Source organism: Strongylocentrotus purpuratus, unplaced genomic scaffold (assembly GCF_000002235.5).
Source record: "Strongylocentrotus purpuratus isolate Spur 01 unplaced genomic scaffold, Spur_5.0 spur5_contig_866, whole genome shotgun sequence".
NCBI classification, from domain to species: Eukaryota; Metazoa; Echinodermata; class Echinoidea; order Camarodonta; family Strongylocentrotidae; genus Strongylocentrotus; species Strongylocentrotus purpuratus.
In genome coordinates this window covers 2,686,467-2,709,960 of record NW_022145575.1, presented here as the reverse complement: position 1 = coordinate 2,709,960, position 23,494 = coordinate 2,686,467, and the positions used below count along the sequence as shown (strand labels likewise).

At 38.1% G+C, this 23,494-nt stretch overlaps 1 protein-coding gene across 1 annotated transcript in view; it reads left to right on the top strand.

Annotated features, from left to right (window-relative positions):
• The window catches only part of LOC754570 (dynein heavy chain domain-containing protein 1), a 117,553-nt gene that overhangs the window by 21,062 nt on the left and 72,997 nt on the right, over nucleotides 1-23,494 (top strand). The window contains exons 17-37 of the mRNA XM_030973886.1: nucleotides 506-662; nucleotides 1,398-1,572; nucleotides 2,351-2,569; nucleotides 6,589-6,711; nucleotides 8,031-8,192; nucleotides 9,134-9,235; nucleotides 9,846-10,043; nucleotides 10,884-11,054; nucleotides 11,985-12,225; nucleotides 13,535-13,626; nucleotides 14,191-14,325; nucleotides 15,014-15,109; nucleotides 16,355-16,486; nucleotides 17,123-17,369; nucleotides 17,868-18,041; nucleotides 18,789-19,014; nucleotides 19,882-20,030; nucleotides 20,373-20,570; nucleotides 20,947-21,200; nucleotides 22,282-22,414; nucleotides 23,080-23,192. Of these exons, the coding sequence (XP_030829746.1) occupies nucleotides 506-662; nucleotides 1,398-1,572; nucleotides 2,351-2,569; nucleotides 6,589-6,711; nucleotides 8,031-8,192; nucleotides 9,134-9,235; nucleotides 9,846-10,043; nucleotides 10,884-11,054; nucleotides 11,985-12,225; nucleotides 13,535-13,626; nucleotides 14,191-14,325; nucleotides 15,014-15,109; nucleotides 16,355-16,486; nucleotides 17,123-17,369; nucleotides 17,868-18,041; nucleotides 18,789-19,014; nucleotides 19,882-20,030; nucleotides 20,373-20,570; nucleotides 20,947-21,200; nucleotides 22,282-22,414; nucleotides 23,080-23,192 (3,497 nt within the window). The remainder of the gene's footprint in view (nucleotides 1-505; nucleotides 663-1,397; nucleotides 1,573-2,350; nucleotides 2,570-6,588; nucleotides 6,712-8,030; nucleotides 8,193-9,133; nucleotides 9,236-9,845; nucleotides 10,044-10,883; nucleotides 11,055-11,984; nucleotides 12,226-13,534; nucleotides 13,627-14,190; nucleotides 14,326-15,013; nucleotides 15,110-16,354; nucleotides 16,487-17,122; nucleotides 17,370-17,867; nucleotides 18,042-18,788; nucleotides 19,015-19,881; nucleotides 20,031-20,372; nucleotides 20,571-20,946; nucleotides 21,201-22,281; nucleotides 22,415-23,079; nucleotides 23,193-23,494) is intronic.

Here is a 23,494-nt window from a genome sequence, read left to right as displayed (position 1 = left end):
ATAACTAGTTATTATTGAACGGTAGAGTTTAGTTTTAAATGAAGTAATATTTTAGCAAGAACTTACGTCAGGTGGTAACTATTGGTTTCAATAAATAATTCCATTTCAAATCACAATAATTTTGCCATGTATTGCATGAGATGGGCTGAAATCTTTTTGAGTAGCATAAACACCAACTGGGAAGATCTTTGTCATCCTAAACTCTCTCTGTATATCATCAAACGATCAAGCTACTCATAAAATATGCGAACACATTTGATGTGAATATTACTAATAGTGGGGACTCCAAGGAACTTTCTATGAGTTACATCAGTGCAACATGTCACTTAATAGTCAAATATGTACAAATTAAAAAAAAGATAATGTCTCTCTACATTCGCAACAAAGTCGGTCATTATAGTTGGAAAACTATTAAAACTCTTACTAGTACATGTACTGTATACTTCACATTATGATGTATTTGATATCTCTGATGATGTGGTGTTCTTATCTTTCTTTTTTACAGAAACTCCCAGGAAGGAGTCTGACAACCTAGGGGTCGCGACCCCCGAACTCTGCAAGAAGACCGACCTCCAGGAGGACTATGTGGTCGTTGGAGAGCGCATGGTTGGACAGTACAACCCGCTCACTGAAGGGAGTCTGGCAGACAGACTATTGGCAGAGTGAGTATCATTTATTTGGAGATGAGTGTGTGCGTGAGAGGACTGTGAAAGATGTAGAACTTGGTAACCAGTCTAGATTCCAGTCTGAATGGATGGCACAACAGTAACTGTTTGTGTAAGAAAAAAATACTTTTGTTCATGATGCACCAGTATCTTGTTTTGTTTTTGTTTTTGTTTTTTAACTTACATATGGAAGTATTAGTTATAACAAACTTATTAATAGATAAACAAAAATGGAAAGGTAATTATCCGTTTATGGATTTATGAATTTAGTTTGCAATTGTTTTGCAATTATTATATTTTTTTTCCATTGGAGTTTGGAATCAATAGTTAATGTCATTATACAATATTTGAGGGCCAACATGACATATTTATGTTAATGTGTGACAAGTTAAAAAATTGTGTTTAAATAAATCATCTTCAGATCAGAGCATCTTTGAATCAATCAACTGATCACTCAATCAAAGACAACATTTTCATGGTCTAAAATAAACCTGAATATGTAATTGCAGCTAAACATGACAAGTTAAGCCTCCACTAAAAAAAAGAAGAAGATATTTGAGTTGTAGTGGACCACATGGTGTTTTTGTCATTTCACATTTCTGTACATGATTGTAAATAGCCAGTTGGCTTTGATGTTATCCTTGAGTACCCAATACAAAAAACAAACAAAAAAAAAAAAAAAAAAACCCTGATCACTCAATCGATTGATTTCTTGTTTTGGTTGTGTTTCAGTGAGGAGATATCATCGGCCAGAGAGCTAGAAACAGAGATCATCACAGCGGCCTTGGAAGAAATTGATAGTTTCTGTGACGACCATTCGTGGCTTGCTGATATCCACCGCTTTGCTCGCAAGTGGAACAAGGATGCTGTCATGCAATGGAAAAGAGCACAGGCTTACAGCATAGAGGTGGGTCTAGTTTGCTCTATTGTCTATAATTTATGATAAGATGTGTACATTTTAGAACAATGTTAAATCTGAGATGCATGGCCCTACGTGTTATCAGTGTGTGGATATGGTGTTACAGTCAAACCTGCTTTAGTTACCACCTGTCTATAAAGGCCACATTTGTTGTTTCCCTTAAATGGTTTCTCATTGAATCATGTACTAAACCTGTCTACAAAGACCACCTGTCTACAAAGGCCACTTTTTGTGTTTCCCTTAGGTGGTCACTTTAGGCAGGTTTGACTGTATATTGAAGCCCTAAAAAAAAGTTGCGCTTCAAAATGATCAAAAGTGCCTCAAAAAAAGTAAATATCATTTAGTGACCAGTTTTACCATAGTCATTTTCCCCAATAGACTGTAGTGTTGTAGAAAACGGTGGGAAAACGGGCGGACGGGTGATTTGCTTGTAAAAGTCATGGGATTTCTGACTGACCTATAGGTTTATAATTATGATTGCAGCGTGAGCTAAATCCAGGATTTTGTTTCAGAATCTGAGGCAATGTTACCAAGTCACTTTAAGATATTGATGTGTACATTTGAGAAAATTGTTTTAGAATACTATACAGTGAAACTTGTATATGAAGATCGCTCAAGGGAGACAAGAAAAGTGATCTTTATAAGCAGGTGGTCTTTATGTACAGGTTCCTTTAATATAGCAAGTACTCATGAAATGCCATATTAGTCAAGGTTGAAAAATCTTAATCTCTTCAATTCTACTTTTGAACAAAAATGGCTTTCCCAGACCAAACTAGGTGAGATCCGTGACTGGTGCGATCAAGTGAAGAATGCGGACCGCAGCTTTGTGACCCAGAACGGACTCTTCCATGTCGACTGCGGGGCCATCCAGGAAGACCTCGTCCCTCTTCTCAACAACGCATTCAGGGATCTTCTCAACTTCACGGCCAGTGAGGCCAAGAACCTCTCTGTGGAGTTCATGACTGAAGTCAAAGGCGTGGTGATGGTGAGTTGCGATCAGCCGGGCCCTGTATCATAAAACTTGTTATCAATAACAAGTAAAAAGCTACTGTTATAAGCTACTGAAATCATGGCATCTGATTGGCTGAAAGCAAATTTGTCATAGAAATTCAGCAGTTGTTATAGAAAACAAGTTTTATGAAACGGGCCCCAGATTTATCTGCTGTTGTGTCAGTAATCTGTGGATAATTAATCAGGGCTGGTATTCAATTTGATACTTTATTTAAGTAAACATTTTACTTAGCATTTGGCTTAGCTAAGTAAAATGTCTTAACTCGTATTCAGGTCACATTTAAGGAATTTACTTCTGCCAGCCGACTTTACGGCAAAGTACTTTCTGATAAGCTTTGAGACATCACATGGTAAATCAAAATTGATGCTCAATTTACGTGTTGCATTAAATGCACGCTAATGTAATTGTGCGCAGCTTATGACTGTTTATAACCATATAACCATAAACCTGCCAATCAATGCTTCTAAAATAATTGGCTTATGTCTGCTAGAGAGCTGTCTTAAATGTTAGGGTAAAATACTTAATAGCTAGAAGTTTCAACTGAATACAGAAGTTGGCTATGTATTTTATCTAAGCTGAAAACTAAGTAAAATTTCTCACTTAAGTTTTGAATTGAATACTGGCCCAGTTACTTCAACTCAGCCTATATATAGAAGTACTTTATTTTAACCATCATGATACCAATTCTAAGTTAGTCTAGAAGTAGTCAGAATCAATAGATTTCATTTCATAACCAATTTGTTTATTCTCTCGAGTGCTCTACTGCTATATTTTTATTTTCTGTAGGTTACAGTTCTTAGCATTATACCAGTCTGAGTAGCTTGGTTGATATACTAATTTTTTATTCTTATATTGATATTAACATCACCCTACGTGTTTTTCATTACTTTTAGAACTTAATCTATACAAAAGTTTCATATTTTTATAGAAATTTCTTGTTGATGTAGCTTTACATGTATGATTTATTTGTCATGTATATTATGTGCCGCATCTGGTAGGATCTTGATTTACTCTTTCCTACATAATTCAAAGTCTTTAGATTAATAGTAAGAAAAGAACTAGTTCTGTTATTTTTCAGTGTTTTGAATTCTTGTTTCTTCTGGAGTATGGAATTTTAAAATGCACTTGTTTACTCATTTCAAAGTCTTATATAGGTCGAGAGGAAAGGTTGCTAGGCAAAACCTTTGCTGTAGGCAAATCGTGTACATTTTTCACCTTCATATTTTCCTACAGTTTATAGTCTTCTCATCCTCTAAAATGATATGAATATCAGCCTTAAAAATATCTGCAATATGATAGTAAAATTTTAGAATTCTGTAGGCGTAAACTTTCATGTGATGAGTTGAGAGTGACTATTCTTCATTCTAGTTTGCTTTATAGTTTAGTCTCTACAAAATGCACAATAATCTTAACATTTATATTACCCACTCAAGGCAAGATATTTTTAGATTGATGGTAATTAGGCTTTCACTTTGGTAGGTATATTAATCTTTTTTATATGAATAATTATGGCTGACTCTGTCTGTCTCTCATTCTGTTTCCATCATAGAGTAGTCCTTTAAAATGCACAATTAATATCAATGTTACTTCCACAGGAGATGCTACAGTGTGGCCCTTATAAAATCGCCGTTCTACGAAAGGTGACATAGAGTATTTGTACTTGCTTGTTGTGATATGTATCCAAAATGTCCTTTTACGCTTCATCCTTGCTTTTTTCCCTTTATCCCCAAACGGAAAGAAGACCATTGGGTTACAGTTACTTTTTCTTTTCCCGGCATCCATGTGACTCTTTTCCAAATGTATACTCATGTTTTGTATTCAATGATTTTCTTTGTTTTTGTCGATGAAATAATAATGATAATAAACCCCTATTTGTGCAGCTGCAATCCATACTAATTGTATTTCCACAGAGCTTGAATGAATTGTCCAGGTAGAGAGAAAGAGACAGACATTCATTTTGAAGTAAAGATGTTGTTTTTGTAACAAATGAAGAATAACAAAAATAAATCACATTTGTGATGATGTATTAATGAAGTTAGAATAAGTGAACAATGACAGTGGCAGAAATAATAATATTGGACAACTACTAATCAATGTTCTGGAGCTACACATTTAGGCCTTGTCTCTTTCTCTCCGCTTCATCTCATATTGCTTGTTGTATCAAAACAACCAAATCTCAGAACTATTGGTAAATACACGTATCTAGGTTATCTACATGCATGAAGGGCTTTACAATAGTTGTGTTTCATAAATGACTTTGGGGGAAGATTTTTTTATGATAAAAGAAATTGAAACAAATGTTTACTTGTAGCGATATGTGACACAAATATTGCAAGTCGCATGTCGTTTTGTATTAAACTGGGAGAGCCATTGGATGCATGGTAAAGGTTACATAACATAGCACAGACATGAATCCTTTATATGGGAGGGGAGGTATTGGGATTCTATTCTATGCATTTAACCAGCCTGTGGATCTTCCACTCTCCTCTGTAAGGTTTTTTTTATATTAAAAAAAATCTTTTCTGGTGTACTGGTTCTTCTGTAAATCTCAGTTTTTCTATGTATTCTCTAAGTATTCTACAGTTCCTATCTTATTTTACAAAGGTCCCCTGTCTGCCTGAAAACACTAACATATTTGCTCTGCATACTGTAATTAGGTACATTGTATAAGTAATATATCAGGAGATTTATGTATTAGCTTGCTTTTATTTTCTTTAAATGAAATTGATTTTTATGGTTATTTTCCCCTGCTATTGTGTATGAGAAATGCTACTTGATCGATACCTGCTTGTTAAAAACCCTGTGGTGACAGTGGTATGCTGTGTATGGAGAGGAGTTTGATCGGTTTTGCTCTATTTTCATTTGTTCCTATGATCTAAATGTGGGAGAGCATGGTAAAGTGTTGACTGGAATTAGTTTTTAAACCTATGGCTCTATCAACTGCCTCACATCCATTTGCTATATTGACACATGTGTATATTATCTGCTGCTCATGTTATGCATGTACATGTACATATAGTCAAACCTGTCTTTAAGTGGTCACCCCTCTTTAAAGTCCACTTGTCTATAGTGGCGATGGATTTTGTCTACCTTTAGAAATAAATGTGTGTTGTAGAACCTGTCTAAAAAGGCCATAAGTCTACAGTGGCCAATTTTTTTCTGTAAGTGGCCTTTATAGACAGGTTTGACTGTATTAAAATATGAAATATTGCAATATATTCCCTTATTTGCTGCAATGCTGTTATAAAACGTCTCATTTTATGGTATTTTCCCGTCCATTTGTGGATATACATGTACATGTATGTAATTTGTAATATTTTGTTGCATTGCATGCTCTTATGTACCATACTTTTCATAACTTGCTCTTAAAAGTTTGTATTGTGCTGGTGTACATGCATTCTGTATAGCATTGTAAATTGGAAAGCAGGTATACTGTACATGTATTTCATATAGTTATGCTTTATACCATAATAGATGACATTGAATCATTAATATATAAAAACATAAATGTGATCTTTAATCAGTGTATTGTGATGTTGAAGATAAAAACATTACATTTCCCGTATCTTAATGTTTTTGTCCTATGTGTGTCACACATGGTACAACTGGTTTTGATTATTTTTACCAAAATACAATTTTCTTTATAAGTGACTTTTCTTCATTTTTTTTTTTTTTTTTTTACTACCAAGCAAAAGTTATAGAAAGGTCTACCAAAAAAAAAGCTCTTGAAAGACATGTAATATAATTCTCACTTTTTTAATAATGGAAAGATTATGCCTCAGAAATAATTACTTCCGATATTCATATTACAATAATCTTGGTAATTTCAAGGTCATAATTATTTGTAATTTATTGAAAAATGTCTATGCCATTTTGTATGTATTTATGTATCCATACAAATTGCATTTCTTCATCTGATTTCTAACATTTATTTCAAATTGTGTGTCCCTGAATTAAAACAATAAATATATTCAACTTTTATTTTAATCTAGGGTATGAAAGAGAAGACTTCCGATGTGAAAGCTTTTGCTGACTATGCCCAGCAGTACAACAAGTACAAGATTAAGATGCCTGAGCTACAGAAAGAAGTAGAATATGTCAAGTCTCTATTTGAGGTGAGTCAAGGTTCAACAGCTTCATCATTATCTATTCATAATTCATGCTAACATGTATGCATAATAATAATGATAATAAATAATAATAGTGTGGCGTAACCGGGCTCTGCCGGGGTAGCGTTCTGCCTTGCAGTCTTTCAAAACCCGGTCCACGCTCTCGACAATCAATTATCTCCCTCGGTGGGCTCTCACAAAAGTATATCGTGTAAGAAATAACGTGGACTAGCTCTCATTCACTTACTCCCGCAATCACTGAATGTCTGACAGGACTAAAGAAACAACACTTGCACAGTATCTGCAGTTCAAGTAACTTTACTCGTTCCTAATTGTGACGAACCTGTCGCAACGACAGCTCGACGCTGACTCACAGATCACAACTACATGTATACAGAACCTGTCCCAAGACAGCTCAACACTGACTGACTGACATCTCACGATGTACCATATATATTTCACAATTAACTATAACGCCCTCTACATCTTACTAATATACTGGGCTAGTTATGTTACAATAGGCATTTATATCGCGCAGTCTATCTAGACAATTCTATTCTGAGGTGCACAAGAAAAGTAGAAAGAATGAGAGAGTTTGGATTAGTGTCATAGTGCCAAGTACAGGTATTGTTAAAAAAGATAAGATTTCAGCTTGGATTTAAAGGTCTCTAAGGAAGTTATGATTCTCAAATTAAATGGTAAATTATTCCAAAGAGAAGATGCTGCAGCTGAAAAGGCCCTTTCACCACAGGCTACTTGTGTCTTGGGGATCTTATGAAGATTCTGGTGTGATGATCTTAGACTACGAGCTGGTGTATAGGCATTCAAGGGAGGTGGGGGGGGGGGGGGGAACCATTCGGCCCCTCCTTTTGAGCCTTTGGCGGGCTGGCAGAATTCCCGCTTTGGGAATGTCCTGAATTTTCCTGTCGAAATGCAATGCAGGTGCATGTAATTAGAGATAATACAGTTATTTTAATAAGTAGATGTACATATATTTTTATGCTGGTTAATTGTAACAAGGAAAAGCCTAAGTCTTTCATGAGTACATAATTTATGTTTCTGAATATTTGTTTTTAACTTATGATTTGCTTATTGGTCAGTTTCTAATGGTGATAGACTATTTGAACAACTCTGAACTCATCATACTGAACCCTGTACCTATATACATAACCCAATACCTAATTGCAATCATAACCCTTAAGTTGTATGTTCGATGAAATAACAAAAATGAGCAAACTTTCCCAGAGCAATTAACTGTTGGATCATCTCATTTTCAGACGTGTAGTCCAATGATTTCCATGTCAACATTCCTATCTATGTACTAGGTGATCCGTCTGAGCTACCGTTCATTGACTCCGGAGGAGGAGAAGTGTGAGGAAGGGGTGTGGCAGAGCTGGGAGGCCTTCCTTCTTCAGCTCCAGGATGCAGCAGAGTTCGTCAACATGCAGACCCCCATCCAAATTGGCGATCTTGATGAAACCTACCAGGTACTTTCAGAATTTGTTCACTTAAAATTTTAGTTTTTAGTAGCAATAACGCCATAAATGTTCTTTATATAGGTGTGCATGGTGAGGAAGATGAGTCAGGAAAACTTAAAAAGGTACACCACATGTGTTGTTCTTTGAAGGACTGGGGTATTCTTTCTTGTCAGGAGGCCATCTCTTTCTTCGAAAGATCTACAAGTCCTTGTTAGGAGGCCATCTCTTTTTTTGATAGATCTACAAGTTCTAGTCGGAACTGTACCCATGAAAGAATTACACGAAAGTTCTTTTAAGAACTACCTGTAGTAGCACATCTCTACACTCATGACGTATCTGTTTAAGTTTTCCTGACTAATGATACTCGGTATACTTTTTTGTATTGATGTTCATCGGTTATTGCTAAGTCTACAATAACCGACTCTTATTCAAAGTTGCAACATCACTGATGATAACTTGAACCAGATATATTTGCATCAGAAAACTGTTGAGTATTGTCAACGACGGATGTTTGCTCTGGGGTAAGGAATTTTGAGGCTTTCCTATGATTCAGTGTTTCTGATTCAATTATATCATGGCATTTAACTTATGCAATTGATACAATTCATTTTATTGTTAAAGATTCTTTTCTAATGGAAGTTTCAAGTTCGAAAGTGTATTTAGTAAATAGGGCTTGATGTTTTCCTAAATACACAGAAACAGGAAAAATATATAATATGAAAAATGAAATTACGTTTGAGAACAACATGTTAAACTATTTCTTTGCTATTCATTATTTCAAATCAGCATCTATACAGTGAAGCCAAAAGGATCTCAAGTGAGGCTTCTAAAGGTATCTTCTTGTTTTCCTAAATACACAGAAACAGGAAAAATGTATATTATGAAAAACAAAATTACGTTTGAGACAACATGTTAAACTCTTTTGTACGCTATTCATTATTTCAAATCAGCATCTATACAGTGAAGCCAAGAGGATCTCAAGTGAGGCTTCTAAAGGTATTTTCTTGGATCCATCTCAGAACCCCATGATGATCTTGGACAAGCTCACTGAGGTAGGGTATCTTCATGTGTATTCTTTTTTTTAAGATGACCAATCACTAAAAAAAAAAGAAGCTTTGCTCTGTTTTTGTCTGGGTTGCATGCTAGTAAACTATATGAAAAGAGGGGGGGGGGGGGGGGGGAGGGGAGGACAGCATAGGACTGTTATATGTTACATTAATTAGGTTGCATGCTATTAAACTCTATAACTCTATAAAAAGAAGGGGGGACTGTATAGGGCTGTTATATGAGTCATTGATTTTGGTTTTTTGAATGTTTGAATATTGAAAAAGGGCAACTCCAAGTTATATGGTATCAATTGGTGCCAAAAGTATCATTTTACTTAATATTTGGTCTGATCCAAAATCTAGCAGGTATTGCAAACCAATATGATCATTATCAAACATTTCCCTCACCTGGAGACCCTCTGAAAGACGAGGGGGGATTTCTGGAAGGGTTCATGGGTTTGCTGTGTACGAGACTTGTACAACCATTAATGCTATTTCTGCGAAGTCTGGTGTCAGCGAATTATGACCTACTGCACACAGAAGCTGACTACCATCTCCCTTTAATTTTTATTCTATAATAAATGGAACTTTTTCTTCGTTCTTTCTTTCTTTTTAGCTCTTTGAAAAGTTCACCTCAGTGACCACTAGAATCAACGAGTGTAGCCAGCACAAGTTCAAGATCACCGGTCAGAACTACAATGCAACCGAGCTGACCGCTATGCTCCAGGCCATGACCGTCAGGTCCAAACTATGGAAGTTTGTAGAGGTCACGACAGGTGGCATTATGGATTGGAAGTACATGCTTTTCAGAAAGGTCAGTCCAATGAGAAGTTGAAGTGTTTGCTTGCATGCATGTGTAAGAGTATTATAGAATCAGCAGTCCTTTAGGGAAGACTGCTTTGACATTTTCACTGCAGTTGTATTACTTATCCTACAGTGACAATTGTTCTGTGGTTAATTTCTGAACTAAACTTAACTAAACTGAACTGACTTGAAATGAACTTTGAATTTATTATCCAATAATAAACAAATAACAATATGTATTATACAATAACATAAAAGGATACAATTTTAAAGGAAATTTAAAGAATAAAAACACTGTACTTGACCTCAACCTAACCTATAACTTAATCACAACCTAACCCGTGCCTATATATTTGACATAATAAAGTCAGTTGAATATGTTGGCAGAGTAATTTTGTCTGCGTTCTATGCTGATAAACTCTCTGAAAAGAGAAGGCCCAGGTGAATATGAGGCAGTGAATCGGCCATATGGACAGAGCAATGTTAATAGTCTAGAACGCAGATAGTCCTAACTGTTTACAGTTTCTTCGGCTAAAGCTGGAATTGTAATATTTCAAAGCACATTGAGGTTTCAAATCGTATTGTGATTTGAGCTATTCTTAAAGCCCCTCTGCACTAGTTTGGCATGGAGGGGTTAGACCTCCCTGCAAGGTCACTGGCAGGTGGTTATCTCATCAAATCAGCTCTCAATTAACATAAGAAAAAGGGGATCAACGGGTACCGCTTAGGCATTGTTGGCCATAAAGAGGGCGCAAGTAGCTACAAGTGGTGCAGTGGGGCTTTAAACGGTGTTCTTATTATTGTCTTACTCATTCTTATCGTTATTTCATTGATTTGAATGTCAATACAGATGAACGTGGCTAAAGCTATGACAAAGGTGACGGACTGGCAGCAGGCTGCCGGGCAGCTGAAGCAAGTGTTGCCCCAGGGTGACCTGGTACTGGCCCATTGGTACCAGCTACTCTCAGACTTCAAGGAAGACTTGCCTCTTCTACTCAAGCTATCCAGTGATTGCCTTAAGGTATGTAACAATAATAATATTCCGCTTTTACATGTATATAGCGCCCTATACATCATTGAGGTGTCTAAGCGCTTTACAGATATATTATTACCCCGGTCATCGGATTCAGGCTTACCTGCACACAATGTATACACATTCTCCACTCCCTAGGGAGCATTCCAGCCAGTCACCATTTTACAAGCGCACACTTGCTCATCCAACCACATTAACTTTCGCATCCTACCCATATTCACTCTCTTTGTATGTTGCTTGAGGTGCGATGGCTCAGTGGTTGAGCAGTGGTCTCGTAACCAGGAGGTCCTGGGTTCAAGACCAATTTACTCTCAATGTTGCCCGAGGCACAATGGCTTAGTGGTAGAGTAGTGGTCTCGTAAACTGGAGGTCCTGGGTTCAAACCGATTCACTCTCTTTTAATGTTGCTTGGGTGGAATGGCTCAGTGGTAGAGTAGTGGTCTCGTAACCGGGAGGTCCTGGGTTAAAAACCGATTCACTCTCATTTAATGTTGCTCGAGGCACAATGGCTCAGTGGTAGGGCAGTGGTCTTGTAACCGGGAGGTCCTGGGTTCAAAACAATTCACTCTCATTTAATGGTGCTCGACGCACAGTGGCTCAGTGTTATGAGCAGTGATCTAGTAACCAGGAGGTCCTGCGTTCGAAACCAAATTGTTGCGCTAGTCCCTTTGATAAGGCATCAATCCTCATTATCAAGTCATTATCAAAGGAATTGTATAAAGCAAGCTGAACAAGGAGAATCTGTGCCTGATATACATTTTCTTTGTGACAGTTTATTTCCAATCTATTTGTGGACTGTAAGTTCAGAGTTGTAATTGATCCGCTGCCCATGGTAATACTGAATAATGCTTTGAGCATCTTCAAACTTGAAAAGAACTATTAAAATACAGTTATTATAATTGTCATTTTTATTTCAAGTCTCGGCATTGGAAGTCCCTCTTCTTGGCATTGGGGCAGTTGTACGAGCCTGGGCGTCAGTATTACGTCCGGGAACTCCTCTCCTACAATCTGAGTGAACACAGCTTTCAGATCAATACCATTTGTGCTGGGGCGACGGCAGAGTTTGATCTGGAGCAGAAACTGGTGAAGCTCAGGAAGGTCTGGGAAGAGAAAGAGTTCAAACTTGCCAAGTACATCGCTCCAGGGAAGGAAACGTTTGGTGAGTAGCTTGGTCTTTTTGTTTTTGGTGGTGGCTATAATGGTGGTGGTGGTGGCTATAATGGTGGTGGTGATTGTGATGATGATGGTGATGATGATGATGATGATGATGGTGATGATGATGTGGTATGGTGGTGGTGCTGGTGCTAGTGATGATGATGATGATGATAGTGATGATGATGATGATGATGATGATGATGATAATGATGATGATGATGTGCTGATGATGATGATGATGATGACGACGATGACGACAACGATGATGATGATGATGATGATGATGACGATGATGATGATGATGATGATGATAATGATGATGATGATGATGATGATGATGATGATCTTGGTGGTGGTGGTGTTGATGGTTATAAAGGTGTTGGAGGTGAAAGAATTTCTACATGCCAAGATAAATTGCACCAGTAAAAGAAACATTTGGTGAATAGCTTGCTATCATTCATATAATAATAACCTTGATCTTTATGTTGATCGAGATGATGGAGGAGATGGTGGTGGTGTTGGAGACAGTGAAAGTGATAATGATAGTGATGGTGATTGAGGTAACAGTGATGCTGATGGTGTTGATAATGGTTATGTGACAAACACTATGATGACGAAAATGATGAAAGTGGTGATTGATGAGTAGTAAGTAGTAGATGAAATAAATATGCCAAATTGAACCCATTCTAGAAAGCTGTAAGCAAGCTACTGTGAAGTGTAATCTTAATTTTGTTATAGGTGTGAATTGCTTCAAACCAGACACTTATGCGAATTGTGTAAATGTATATCGATTCCTTACTGCCATGTAGAGAATTCACAACTTTGAAATTCTGCAACAGGGCAGGTCCAAACTTTTTGGATTGTGACGTACGGGACATTCAGAGACTTTAAACAAGAAGTAACAACAGATGAAATTATTTATATGGCTATCTTTTCGTATGAGTCTGTGGCTATTATGGGCTAGTTCATTTGTGGAAAGTTTTAGTTCTTACCAACTCTTTAATTAATTTGTAATGTAATTAATGAGCTGCGTGACGTACGGGATGCTGCAAACCGCCCATAATAGCCAAAGACTCATACCAAAAGATAGCCTTATAAATAATTTCATCTGTTGTTATTTCTTGTTTAAAGTCTGTGAATGTCCCATACGTTACAATCCAAATAGCTGCCCAATAATGATACATATACATGCTCTAATACCTGCTTTTGATTTCCTAGTTTTACTAAGCTCGTAATGCTTAGCTACCCACAAGTTCCATGTTTTGTGTTTCCCATTTATCCTAACTTTCATCTCTTTTGATCACTTTTTCCAGACTTTGAGATGAGTGACAAGAAAGGTGGGAGGAAGTCAATGCCTGATATGTTCACACTGATTGGACATGAACAGCTCAAGTACCTTCTAGAGGTGAGTAGATTAGTGTCTGAAAAGTTCAAATTCAGATCAGATTGGATTAAAAAAAGTGATTAGGGTTTAGATAATATCATGATTGATGTAAAAACATTGAACATTTTTAAGTGCATGAGACGGTGAACCAGTGATTTGATTGATACGCTTTTCCAATTTTCATTATGATTCAAAACCTGTCAATCTATTAAACTTAAGTTTCACAGTACTGGCCCCAGTCTTTGAAACAGTTTGGATTAATCGCAAATCATCCAATCAATTGCAGACTGACAAATTCATATTTCTGTAGCACAGAGGACTGGTTGATAACAATTTTTGATTGATTATTATTTATACTGTATGTCTAAGAAAGAAGGGGCTGTGTACTTATAAAGCTTGACGTCATATATCATTATGGACAGGATAGTAAATATGAAAGCTTTAATTGTTACATTTTTAAAGCCCCTTTTCATAAGATACAAAGCACATAATACTTTACAAACAAACATTGAAAGAGAACATTATCATACAAAGCTTTTAATAAAACCTTTTAATAAACTTTGACTCCTGTTCTCATGATTACAGGATAACCAGCTGACTCTTCAGAGCATGCTTGTGTCCCCTCACCTGGCTGACCTTCGACCTGAAGCAGATTCCTGGGCATTGACCCTCAGACAGGTGGAAGACGTGTTGGAGCTATGGACCGTCTGTCAGAAGAAGGTATTAAACAAGGATTTTATGTTTCTACATGGATTCAATACGATAGATTCGCAATCTACAGCGCCATCTAGTGTTTAGTCAATTTCACATGATGCCTCATGGGAAAAGGTCAAGAAAAATATCAGCTATGGCTTCGTTATACACTAGGAGATTAGGGGATTTAATCAAAAATTGGTGGGGAAGGTTTGAATAGCTTATCCAGCGTTAAAGTTTGTACTGATTACAACATTTTGTATTGACCCTACTCATGACATGTTGGTCATTTTAACCACTTTCGATTGACCATCATGATCACAGCTATTAGTCAGGGATAATTTTTCAAATCGTTATTATCAGCAAAGGAGATTTAACGGGCCTGTTCTATGTAAACATTGCTCCGATGCTAGAAAAAGTAGTCAATTAATGCATCAACAACAAAATAGCAATTTAAGATATCGACCCGTGAGGTGAAATATTGGCCTGTCGTAGCTTGCTGATGGGGCGCTGTTAAATGTGAATCACCGATATCACTTACATATCATATTAATGGGAAATAATAATAAACTGGTCTATTCAATCTAAGGAACATTACTCTGGATGCAATGTCACAGATACATGTACCTCAAAGACTTGAGACTGTTTTGAACTTACCCTTCACCATATCCATAACGCTAGTCCCTTCTCACATTTTCTTATTACCTCTATGCAGTGGTTATACCTAAGCCAGGTATTCTCTGATGAGATTGTAGGAGAGAGCCAGTCAGATCTAGCCAAGCAGTTTGAGGGTGTCGACCAGAAGTACCAGGTGAGTGCCTCACAGTTATTGTGGTTAGATGAGCAAGTGCGCTTGTAAAAATGACACCTGGCTGGAATGCTCCCTAGGGAGTGGAGAATGTGCATACATTGTGTGCGGGCAAGCCTGAATCCGATGACTGGGGTAATAATATATATCTGTAAAGAGCTTTGAGAGGGCTTGCGGTCCTGAAAAACGATAAACATGTATAAGAACAAACTACTATTATTACACTGCAGCCAGTGGTGTAGCTAAGGGGGGATGGGAGCCTACACGAAAAGGGGTAGAAAAGGAAGAAAGAAAAAGACAGAGAGAGAGGGAAGGGAGCATGAAAATATGATACCACCCTGTCCTGGACCCTCCTGTCAGCTGATGGCCTTGCTAGTGTCCATGTAATCTATCTAGTCAGACCATGCAGTGTCATCTTCCTTGATCAGTGCCTGCTTAAATGGCGGGACCCATGCTACAACACACTGTCTACAGCTACAACTGTTGTATTGTATTGTATTATATATATCACATTAGTATGAACACGTCTATGCCTTTCAAAATCTATAACCTGTGGTTAAGCTTCCACTGTCCTTTAACAGCAAGAGATACCTTACAAAAGATAGATCACACTAGGTACCTATGTGTACATGCTACCCTTCGGTAAGGAACACTATGGATGACATGGCATGGCTACAAAGGACATACATGTCTAGGCAATCATTGTATCTCATTCTCTCACTTGAAAGTGATGTGAAAGAAAAACCATGCATTGAAGAAATAAGCCATCCTGCCATGTGCAAGTTACCTGCACTGGGAAAATTTGAAGATTTCATGAACATTAAAGTGACTCGGTAACATTGCCTCAGATTCTGAAACAAATCCTAGATTTAGCCCATGCTGCAATGATAATTATAAACCTTTAGGTCAGTCAGGAATCCCATGACTTTTACAAGTTGATCGCCTGTCTGATTATCAAGATATTTATGATTGGAAATCTAAATTTCATTTTTCGTTTTCCTAACAGTTTTTATGAACACTACAGTCTATTGGGGTACATTGTAAATGAGTATGGTAAAACAGGTCACTCAGATTAATTTACTTTTTTTCAGGTACTTCATAATCATTTTGAAGCACAACTTTTTTAGTGCTTCAATATTACACCATATCACAGACACTGATAACACATAGGGCCATGCATCTCAGATTTAACATTGTTAAATGATGCCTTTAAGTAACCATACATTCTCTCTTTTGTTTCTGCTGCAGGAGTTCATCACGACCGTGGTTGAAGACCCAAAGGTCCTGTCTGTTCTGAGTAAGAGAAAGGGCACCAAGGGATACCGAGAGCTGCAGGGAGATAGTCTGACCAAACTACTCAATAACCTCATCAGAACCCAGGCAAGTACTCGAAAGGAACCTTTTAGAAATGCATGACTGTATAATGATATAACTGTATATGAATATGTCTAGATTTATCTGTTGAATATGATTTGATTTTGGTATAACACATACCTTTCTTACATAACCTCTTATAAATTTTTAGGTTTAGAATACAGCTCAGTGGTTAAAATGTTTATATTTCAATTGAAATGTATTTCAAGGCATGCTTAAGCAATACAAATGAATCATCCTCCACTGTTATCATTTAATTTATCACTTTCTATCACTCTCTAGATTTGAAGTAGAGTATCAGATTTTTTTGACAACTTGTATCGGAACAGGTTGCATTGGATGTTCCATTACATTCCTCCAGAGATTGTGAATTTAGGTTTGATTGATCATTTGCATTTTTTAATTGGCAGGGCTAAGGATAATGTTTTAGCCAGCTTAGACCCATACCGAAATATGTAATTTCTTCTCTTACATGACATTTATTACTTTTCTTTATATCAGAATGACATTTTAACCAACTTCAGCCACCAAGTACTCCATTGAAGCAGCTCTTCAGAAGAACCCATGTCTGTCCTTCCTCCTCAATCATTGCCTCATAGATCTCTTCTCTAACATGACATCACTTCTTTTTCTGAATAACAGGATGAAGTTCTAGCCAACCTGGACCCATTCTCAGCCACCAATTACTCCATTGAAACGGCGCGTCTGAAGTACCCACGTCTTTCCTTCCTCAGTAATCATGAGCTCATCGATCTCTTCTCGAATTTCAAGGACAGGGCTAGGTGGATCCCTCAAGTGAGGGCGCTATTTCCAGGAGTCCGTCATTTAGACTTTGAGGCTCCGTCGAGCTCTGAAGAGGGCATGAGTGCCCTTGATCTGCTGTTGAATGGTGAGGATTTAGTCTGGTTTTAGATGATTCCTCCTGTAGTGATTCCTTCATAAAAATTAATGCAGGACTGCACTACTCGTAGCTACTTGCGCCCTCTATATAGCAAACAATGCCTAAGCGGTACTCGTTGTTTCCCCCATGATTCCCCTTTTCTTATGTTAATTGAGAGCTGATTTGATGAGATAACCACGTGCCAGTGACCATGTAGGGAGGTCCAATCCCTCCAGGCCAAAATACTGCAGATGGGCTTTAATTTCAATTGCGTAGTTATTTTTTAGATTAAATAATAATTCAGTGTATGTGTAGTCTCCATCAATTCATATGCTCTGATTGACTTGATTGCAAATCCAAATTATCATCATACATTATGTACAGGTAGTTTCAAATTTGTTTAGCAGAGCTCTCAGAGAAGCTCACCAGTCCTTTATATAGCTCTTCTTAACTCTTATTTCTTTGGAATAACTTGACCTATAAACAAAATAAACTTCTTTCTTTTAGCTGACAAGCTTGAAGTGACGGCCCTTCGAGGGTGTTTTGATGAACGTCTGAGCCTAATCTCTCCTCTACCTTCCAAGCCCTCTCCTCCCACCTGGATCAACTCACTGGAGATCTCTATCAAGACTACCATGGGAAATACACTGCACTCATGCCTGGAGTCAAGGCTAAGAGAAGGTAAGAATACTAACCTTTCTCTCTTAAACCCCCTTCGCCCCAAATAAATAAACGAGGCACGATGGCTCAGTGATCGAGCAGTGGTCTTGTAACAGGGAGGTCCCGGGTTCGAAACCAAGTTGATGCGCTATTTCCTTTTGGTAAGGCATTAATCCTCATTACCAAGTCCCTTGGAGTGGACTTAAGCAGTCGGTCCCCCGGTTGCTTACTTACAAGCATGCATGCTTTCTCAGCAGTCAGGTTAAACAAACAAACAAACAAACAATGAAACAAACACAAAAACCAGTATATGCAGCTATCTGTATTAAAGTTGGTCTAGCGGTAAAGTCAGCGGTAAACTCTCTGTTTTCACCTAAAAACTGATTCTGATTAGACCCAGGTTTGAAACTGAGTCACGTCTTTTGAATGGTGAAGTTAAAGACTGGTCCCCAGAAGTAAAATAATTATATCTGAATAATCTGACTTTTATAGAGCCGATCGCCTGTCTGATTATCAAGATATGTATGATTGGAAATCGAAATCGAATTTTGCGTTTTCCTAACGGTAATTATAACACTACAGTCTATTGGGGAAAATGAGTGTGATAGAAAAGGTCACTCAAAGATTATTACTTCTTGAGGCACTTCATGATCATTTTGAAGCCCAATTTTTTTCTTCACAGACACTGATAAACACGTAGGGCCATTTATCTCAGATTTAACATTGTTAAACAATGCCTTTAAATAGAGTTTGTTCTTACACCCACAGGCATGGTGACTGGAGATATCCTGTCAGAGTTGAGTGCCTTAGAAGAGAACCCCACAGCAGACCCTGACGTAGAGGCTCAGCTTAAGAAAGCCGTTCGTCAGAGCTTCTCGCAATGGCTGCTTCGTTTCCCCTCCCAGTGTGTGCTTACAGGGGAAGCGGTGATGTGGAGCAGAGATGTGCAACCAGCTGTCAAAGAGGGCGATCTTAAACAGCTTGCTCAGATAAGGTGAGTGAGGTCTTTTACCCCTTATTCCCATTCCCTTTCATGCTAAATACTTTCATAAATATGATGCAATGATTCTGCAACGTAAGCTTTGGCCACAATTGCTTCCCTGTCAATCTCTTAAAGCCCCACTGCACTACTTATAGCTACTTGCAGCCTCTGTGTAGCAAACAATCCTAATCGGTGCCTGCATGTTGGTCACCCATGATCCCCTTTTTCTTATGTTAATTGAGAGCTGATTTGATGAGATAACCACCTGTCAGTGACCTTGCAGGGAGGTCTAATCCCCCTGGCCAAACTAGTGCAGATTGGCTTGAAACTAACCAAATTTCCAACTACAACCCTGGAATGAACTCTAACCCTAACCTTAACCCTATACCTCTGATGAAATGTTGCTGGAGTGAATGTTGAATCGCCAAAAAAGTGAACTTAACTATGATGACCCGTTCTCTTGGCATATCTGATTGGGATGTCAGAGTATACTACTATATTGGGCTCCCCCTACATTTAACAAAGAGTACATTGGGTTCTTGATGTGCTTAGGATTACTTTCCTGCACATTGGACCTCTAACGATTTACCCAATGGTTATATTTTACCCAAAGTTTTTGTTTATTTGCAATTTCCAGATCTTTTTTTTCTCCAGATTTATCCTGATTTTCCAGATTTTCCAGATTTTCCCCTTATTTTCTCTATTCTCCCCTATTTTTCCCTACAGTATTTCCCCCCAATTTTCTCCCAATTTTCTTACTCAAAAGGGGGGGGGGGGAATGTTGTTAGATGCCATTTTTTTGTTTTTTGTTTATTTGCCTAATCACAGGTGTCATAATTGTGTGCATCAATTCATTTTATTCTTTTAAAAACTTGACAGGGATAATCTACAGAGGCGTCTTGATCAGTACAGCCTGATCTTGAGAGAGAACTGCCAGTCTCAGGTGTCGTCAAACTCTGCAGCTCGTCTTCAGATTCTGATTGGTTCGTTGATTGAGCAAGGCATGCACCATCGAGACATTGTAGAAGGTAAACATCATAAGTAAGGCAGATTAAGTATCAAATTCTTTATTCTGTACAAATTACTGAAGTCATAATCTGGATGCTAGAGAGCTGATTGCAAGGAATAGGGCTTTGAAGGAATCCTACATCCAACCCCAGAGTGTGAGGAGAATGGATGATATACGGAACTGATGGTATGATGATGATGACAATGATGATGATGATGATGATGATGATGACTACTTCATTATGACATAGAGTCATGTGCACGAAGTAAAAAATTAGATATTTGAATGATTTTGTTTCTTAATGTATAAAGAAGCCAATCGTCTTACCAATTTTTATATATATTCATCTCATTGTTAACAGATCTTTTGAAGAAGAAAGAGCTGTCCAACAAGGAATTTGACTGGAAGAAGCTGCTGCGCTACGACATGGACTTCAAGACAGTCTTGTGTGCTCAGTCAGTGGTGGATCCTGACCAGGAGACTGGGAGGGAAGCTACTAAGTCCACGATTACCATGACCGATGATGTTTCAACGATAACTGATAAACCACAAACACGAGGTATATCACATACACTAATTTATAATATTTGTAATCCCTCCCTCGGATAGGACATTAAATGGAGGCCCTGTGCAGAGAAGAGTCACTTCCTTTGCACGTTAAGAACCCACTGCACTATTTATGTAAGAGCAGGGGGAAACCCCTGTGTAGTGGTCCACCTGCACACCCCAGTATAGTACGACAATACTCTGTACAGAGGGATGTACTCAAGTGGAAGAAGAAAGAAGAATCATAGAAGATGCATATAGGAGACGCAGTCAAATTTATTGTGTTTATCCATTTTAGAAAAAGAACACATTTTGCCTATTCTAATATTCTAAAACTAGTATGCTATTATTTTGTCTCCTAAAAATATTCTATCTTGTTCCTTTTGCAGAAGCTGCTTTAGGACCTCGTACCAAGACCGTGGTAGGGACAGGTTTTGCGTTCGGGCCTCTGCGGGTGTCCCAGCTGGGAGCCACTTTCTCTTACGACCATGAGTACCTGGGGCCTGGGCCTCGCCTTGTGGCCACTCCGTTGACCGACAGATGTCATATGAGCTTGACCACTGCAATGAGGCAGAGACAGTGTGGTGCGGTCATTGGTCCAAATGGTGTGGGAAAGACGGAAACAGTCAAGGAACTGGCAACTGTGAGTTGGAGATATTTAACTCGTATTCAATATTGTTTAGAATTACATTGAAAATGAGGATAGCAGTTCACACAGAGAATAGAATAGTTCATTTAGTCTTTTATTGTACTTTTGTTTTTCTTGTTGCTATTTGTGCCAGTTTCAGTGTGTATCATATATTTTTTTTAAATGCAAAGTTTCATAGTACAGACAAATCTGCATAATATGCAATAGAGAGCTCAAAAGAAGCAAAAGTAGAGGCAGGTAGACATAATTATTAAAAAAAAATATTCAGGCTTTTAAAATGGAATTTTTTTCAGTGGTCTTTATTGAGATTTGGTATTGATGATCAAATGTTTGCTCCAGCTACAATTGCTCCAGGCTTTCATTAGTAAGGTTAGGCCTAGGTTGAGGCTTATGCTATGGTCACATTACCCAAAAGTTGCCTGCTCGGCGGCCGAGCGGCGAGTTTTCAACCAATTCTGCCCGGCGGCTGCTCGGCCACCGAGCGGCGGCCGCCCAGGCATCGCTCGGTCGCCGCTGAAGTTTTAGCGCGGAGTTAAAATTTGGGCGGCGCCTGCTCACTTTTCACTCGCCGCCCAAAATACGCTCGGTGCCTGGGCGGTCGCCGGCCGGCACCGACCTAATTGCTGGGCGATGCCTAAATTCCAGCAGCGACCGAGCAGGCTACTGATCGGTCGGTCGCTGCTCAGATTTGTGACCATACATGTAGCATTAGGTTAAGAAATGGGGTTAGTTGTGGTGTTTAGTCCAGGGTTGAAGTTAGGATTTCAGGAAGTTTAGGTGGGTCGTGTCTTACTGTGATGGTTGCCATTGACTCAGGTTTGACTGAAATACACATACTTTTCATTTCAAGTTCAAGTTCAATTTTATTTAATTCCCATAAAAGCATACACATTAATGAAGGGTACCATAAAGACCAGGGCGGTCTTGAAATGGCTCAAATGCAAGAGCAGAGTATATTTACACATTTACTTACCTGAATATGCAACAACAAAAAAAAAAAAAAACCCAAATAGATGTTGAAAGATTAAAAGATGTATTAACACAGATTTTATCTCCTACCTCTATACTCCTACAGTTTATGGGACAGAATCTAGTCACATTGGACTGTGCAGTGGACAGCAGTATCGTGACGGTCAGTAGGTTCCTAGCAGGAGCGGTACAGAGTGGTTCCTGGATGCTCTTAGACAATGCTGACAGGATGACACATGGTGAGTCTGATTGATTGATTGATTTTACCCGATAGCAAAGAAAGCAAGTCTTTATGTGTCAGTTAGAAACCTGGGGAACCCATGGTTCTAAGTCCTATCCAAGTGACTTTTTGATATTTTAGATTAATGCCTTGCAAAAAGACGTGAGCACGTCGACTTGGTTTTGAACCTAGAACGTTTTGGTTACAAGAATGCTGCTCTACCAATGAGCCATCATGCCTCCTCCAGTAATATAGTAGTCATTGATATCAATTAGGTTTGAAGGGTACATGTATTTCCTGTTTGTTTTTATATTTGGTTTGTTGAGGCTGACATTGTGTAGGATGTACAGGGTGAAATGTGTATGTAAAGACTGCAGGGTAATCTGTAAATTGTAATGGCAAGAGAGCAATGTGTTCAGAAGAATAGAATAGTTGCAGGACTGATTTTGCATGAATGTGTGAAAACAGAGAGATAGAGAGAGAGAGAGAAGGAGAGAGAGAGAGAGAGAGAGAGAGAGGGAGAGAGAGAGAGAGAAAGAAAGAATGAAAAGACTGAAGAGATGATAGACCTACGTTTTAAATGTTCATCTAATGTAAGAATGCTGTGTACTACAAGAATATAATTGTATTTATGTTATATTTTGGAATGGCACTTACACGTTAACATTTTACCTTGCATTGCAGGTCTTATGGCAGTGATAAGTCAACAGTTGGAGTATTTATGTCATGCTTATCACATTCTGCAAGATACAAGCTCCCTCTACAGTCACAAAGGAGCCAGTAAACATGACTACAAGGTAACTATCATTTCCTAACAGGTTGTGAGTACAATCGCTATATAAGTGAATAGAAACGTTGTATAGATCATATCACATAATGATTTAAATTGATACAAAGTTTCAAATGGCTTTATAAATCATACCCTGGCTTTTGCTCCAGCAACAATCATTTGCACTCTGTGTATTCAAGCACACATTGTATTTCTGAGTAATGAGTTTAAAAAAAAGAAGATAGCTGGATTGAGCAAGTAGTTGTGTATTGCATGCTTTTATATCTATAATAGTAATACGCTAAGGCTCCGCGGGGGGGGCATGACGTC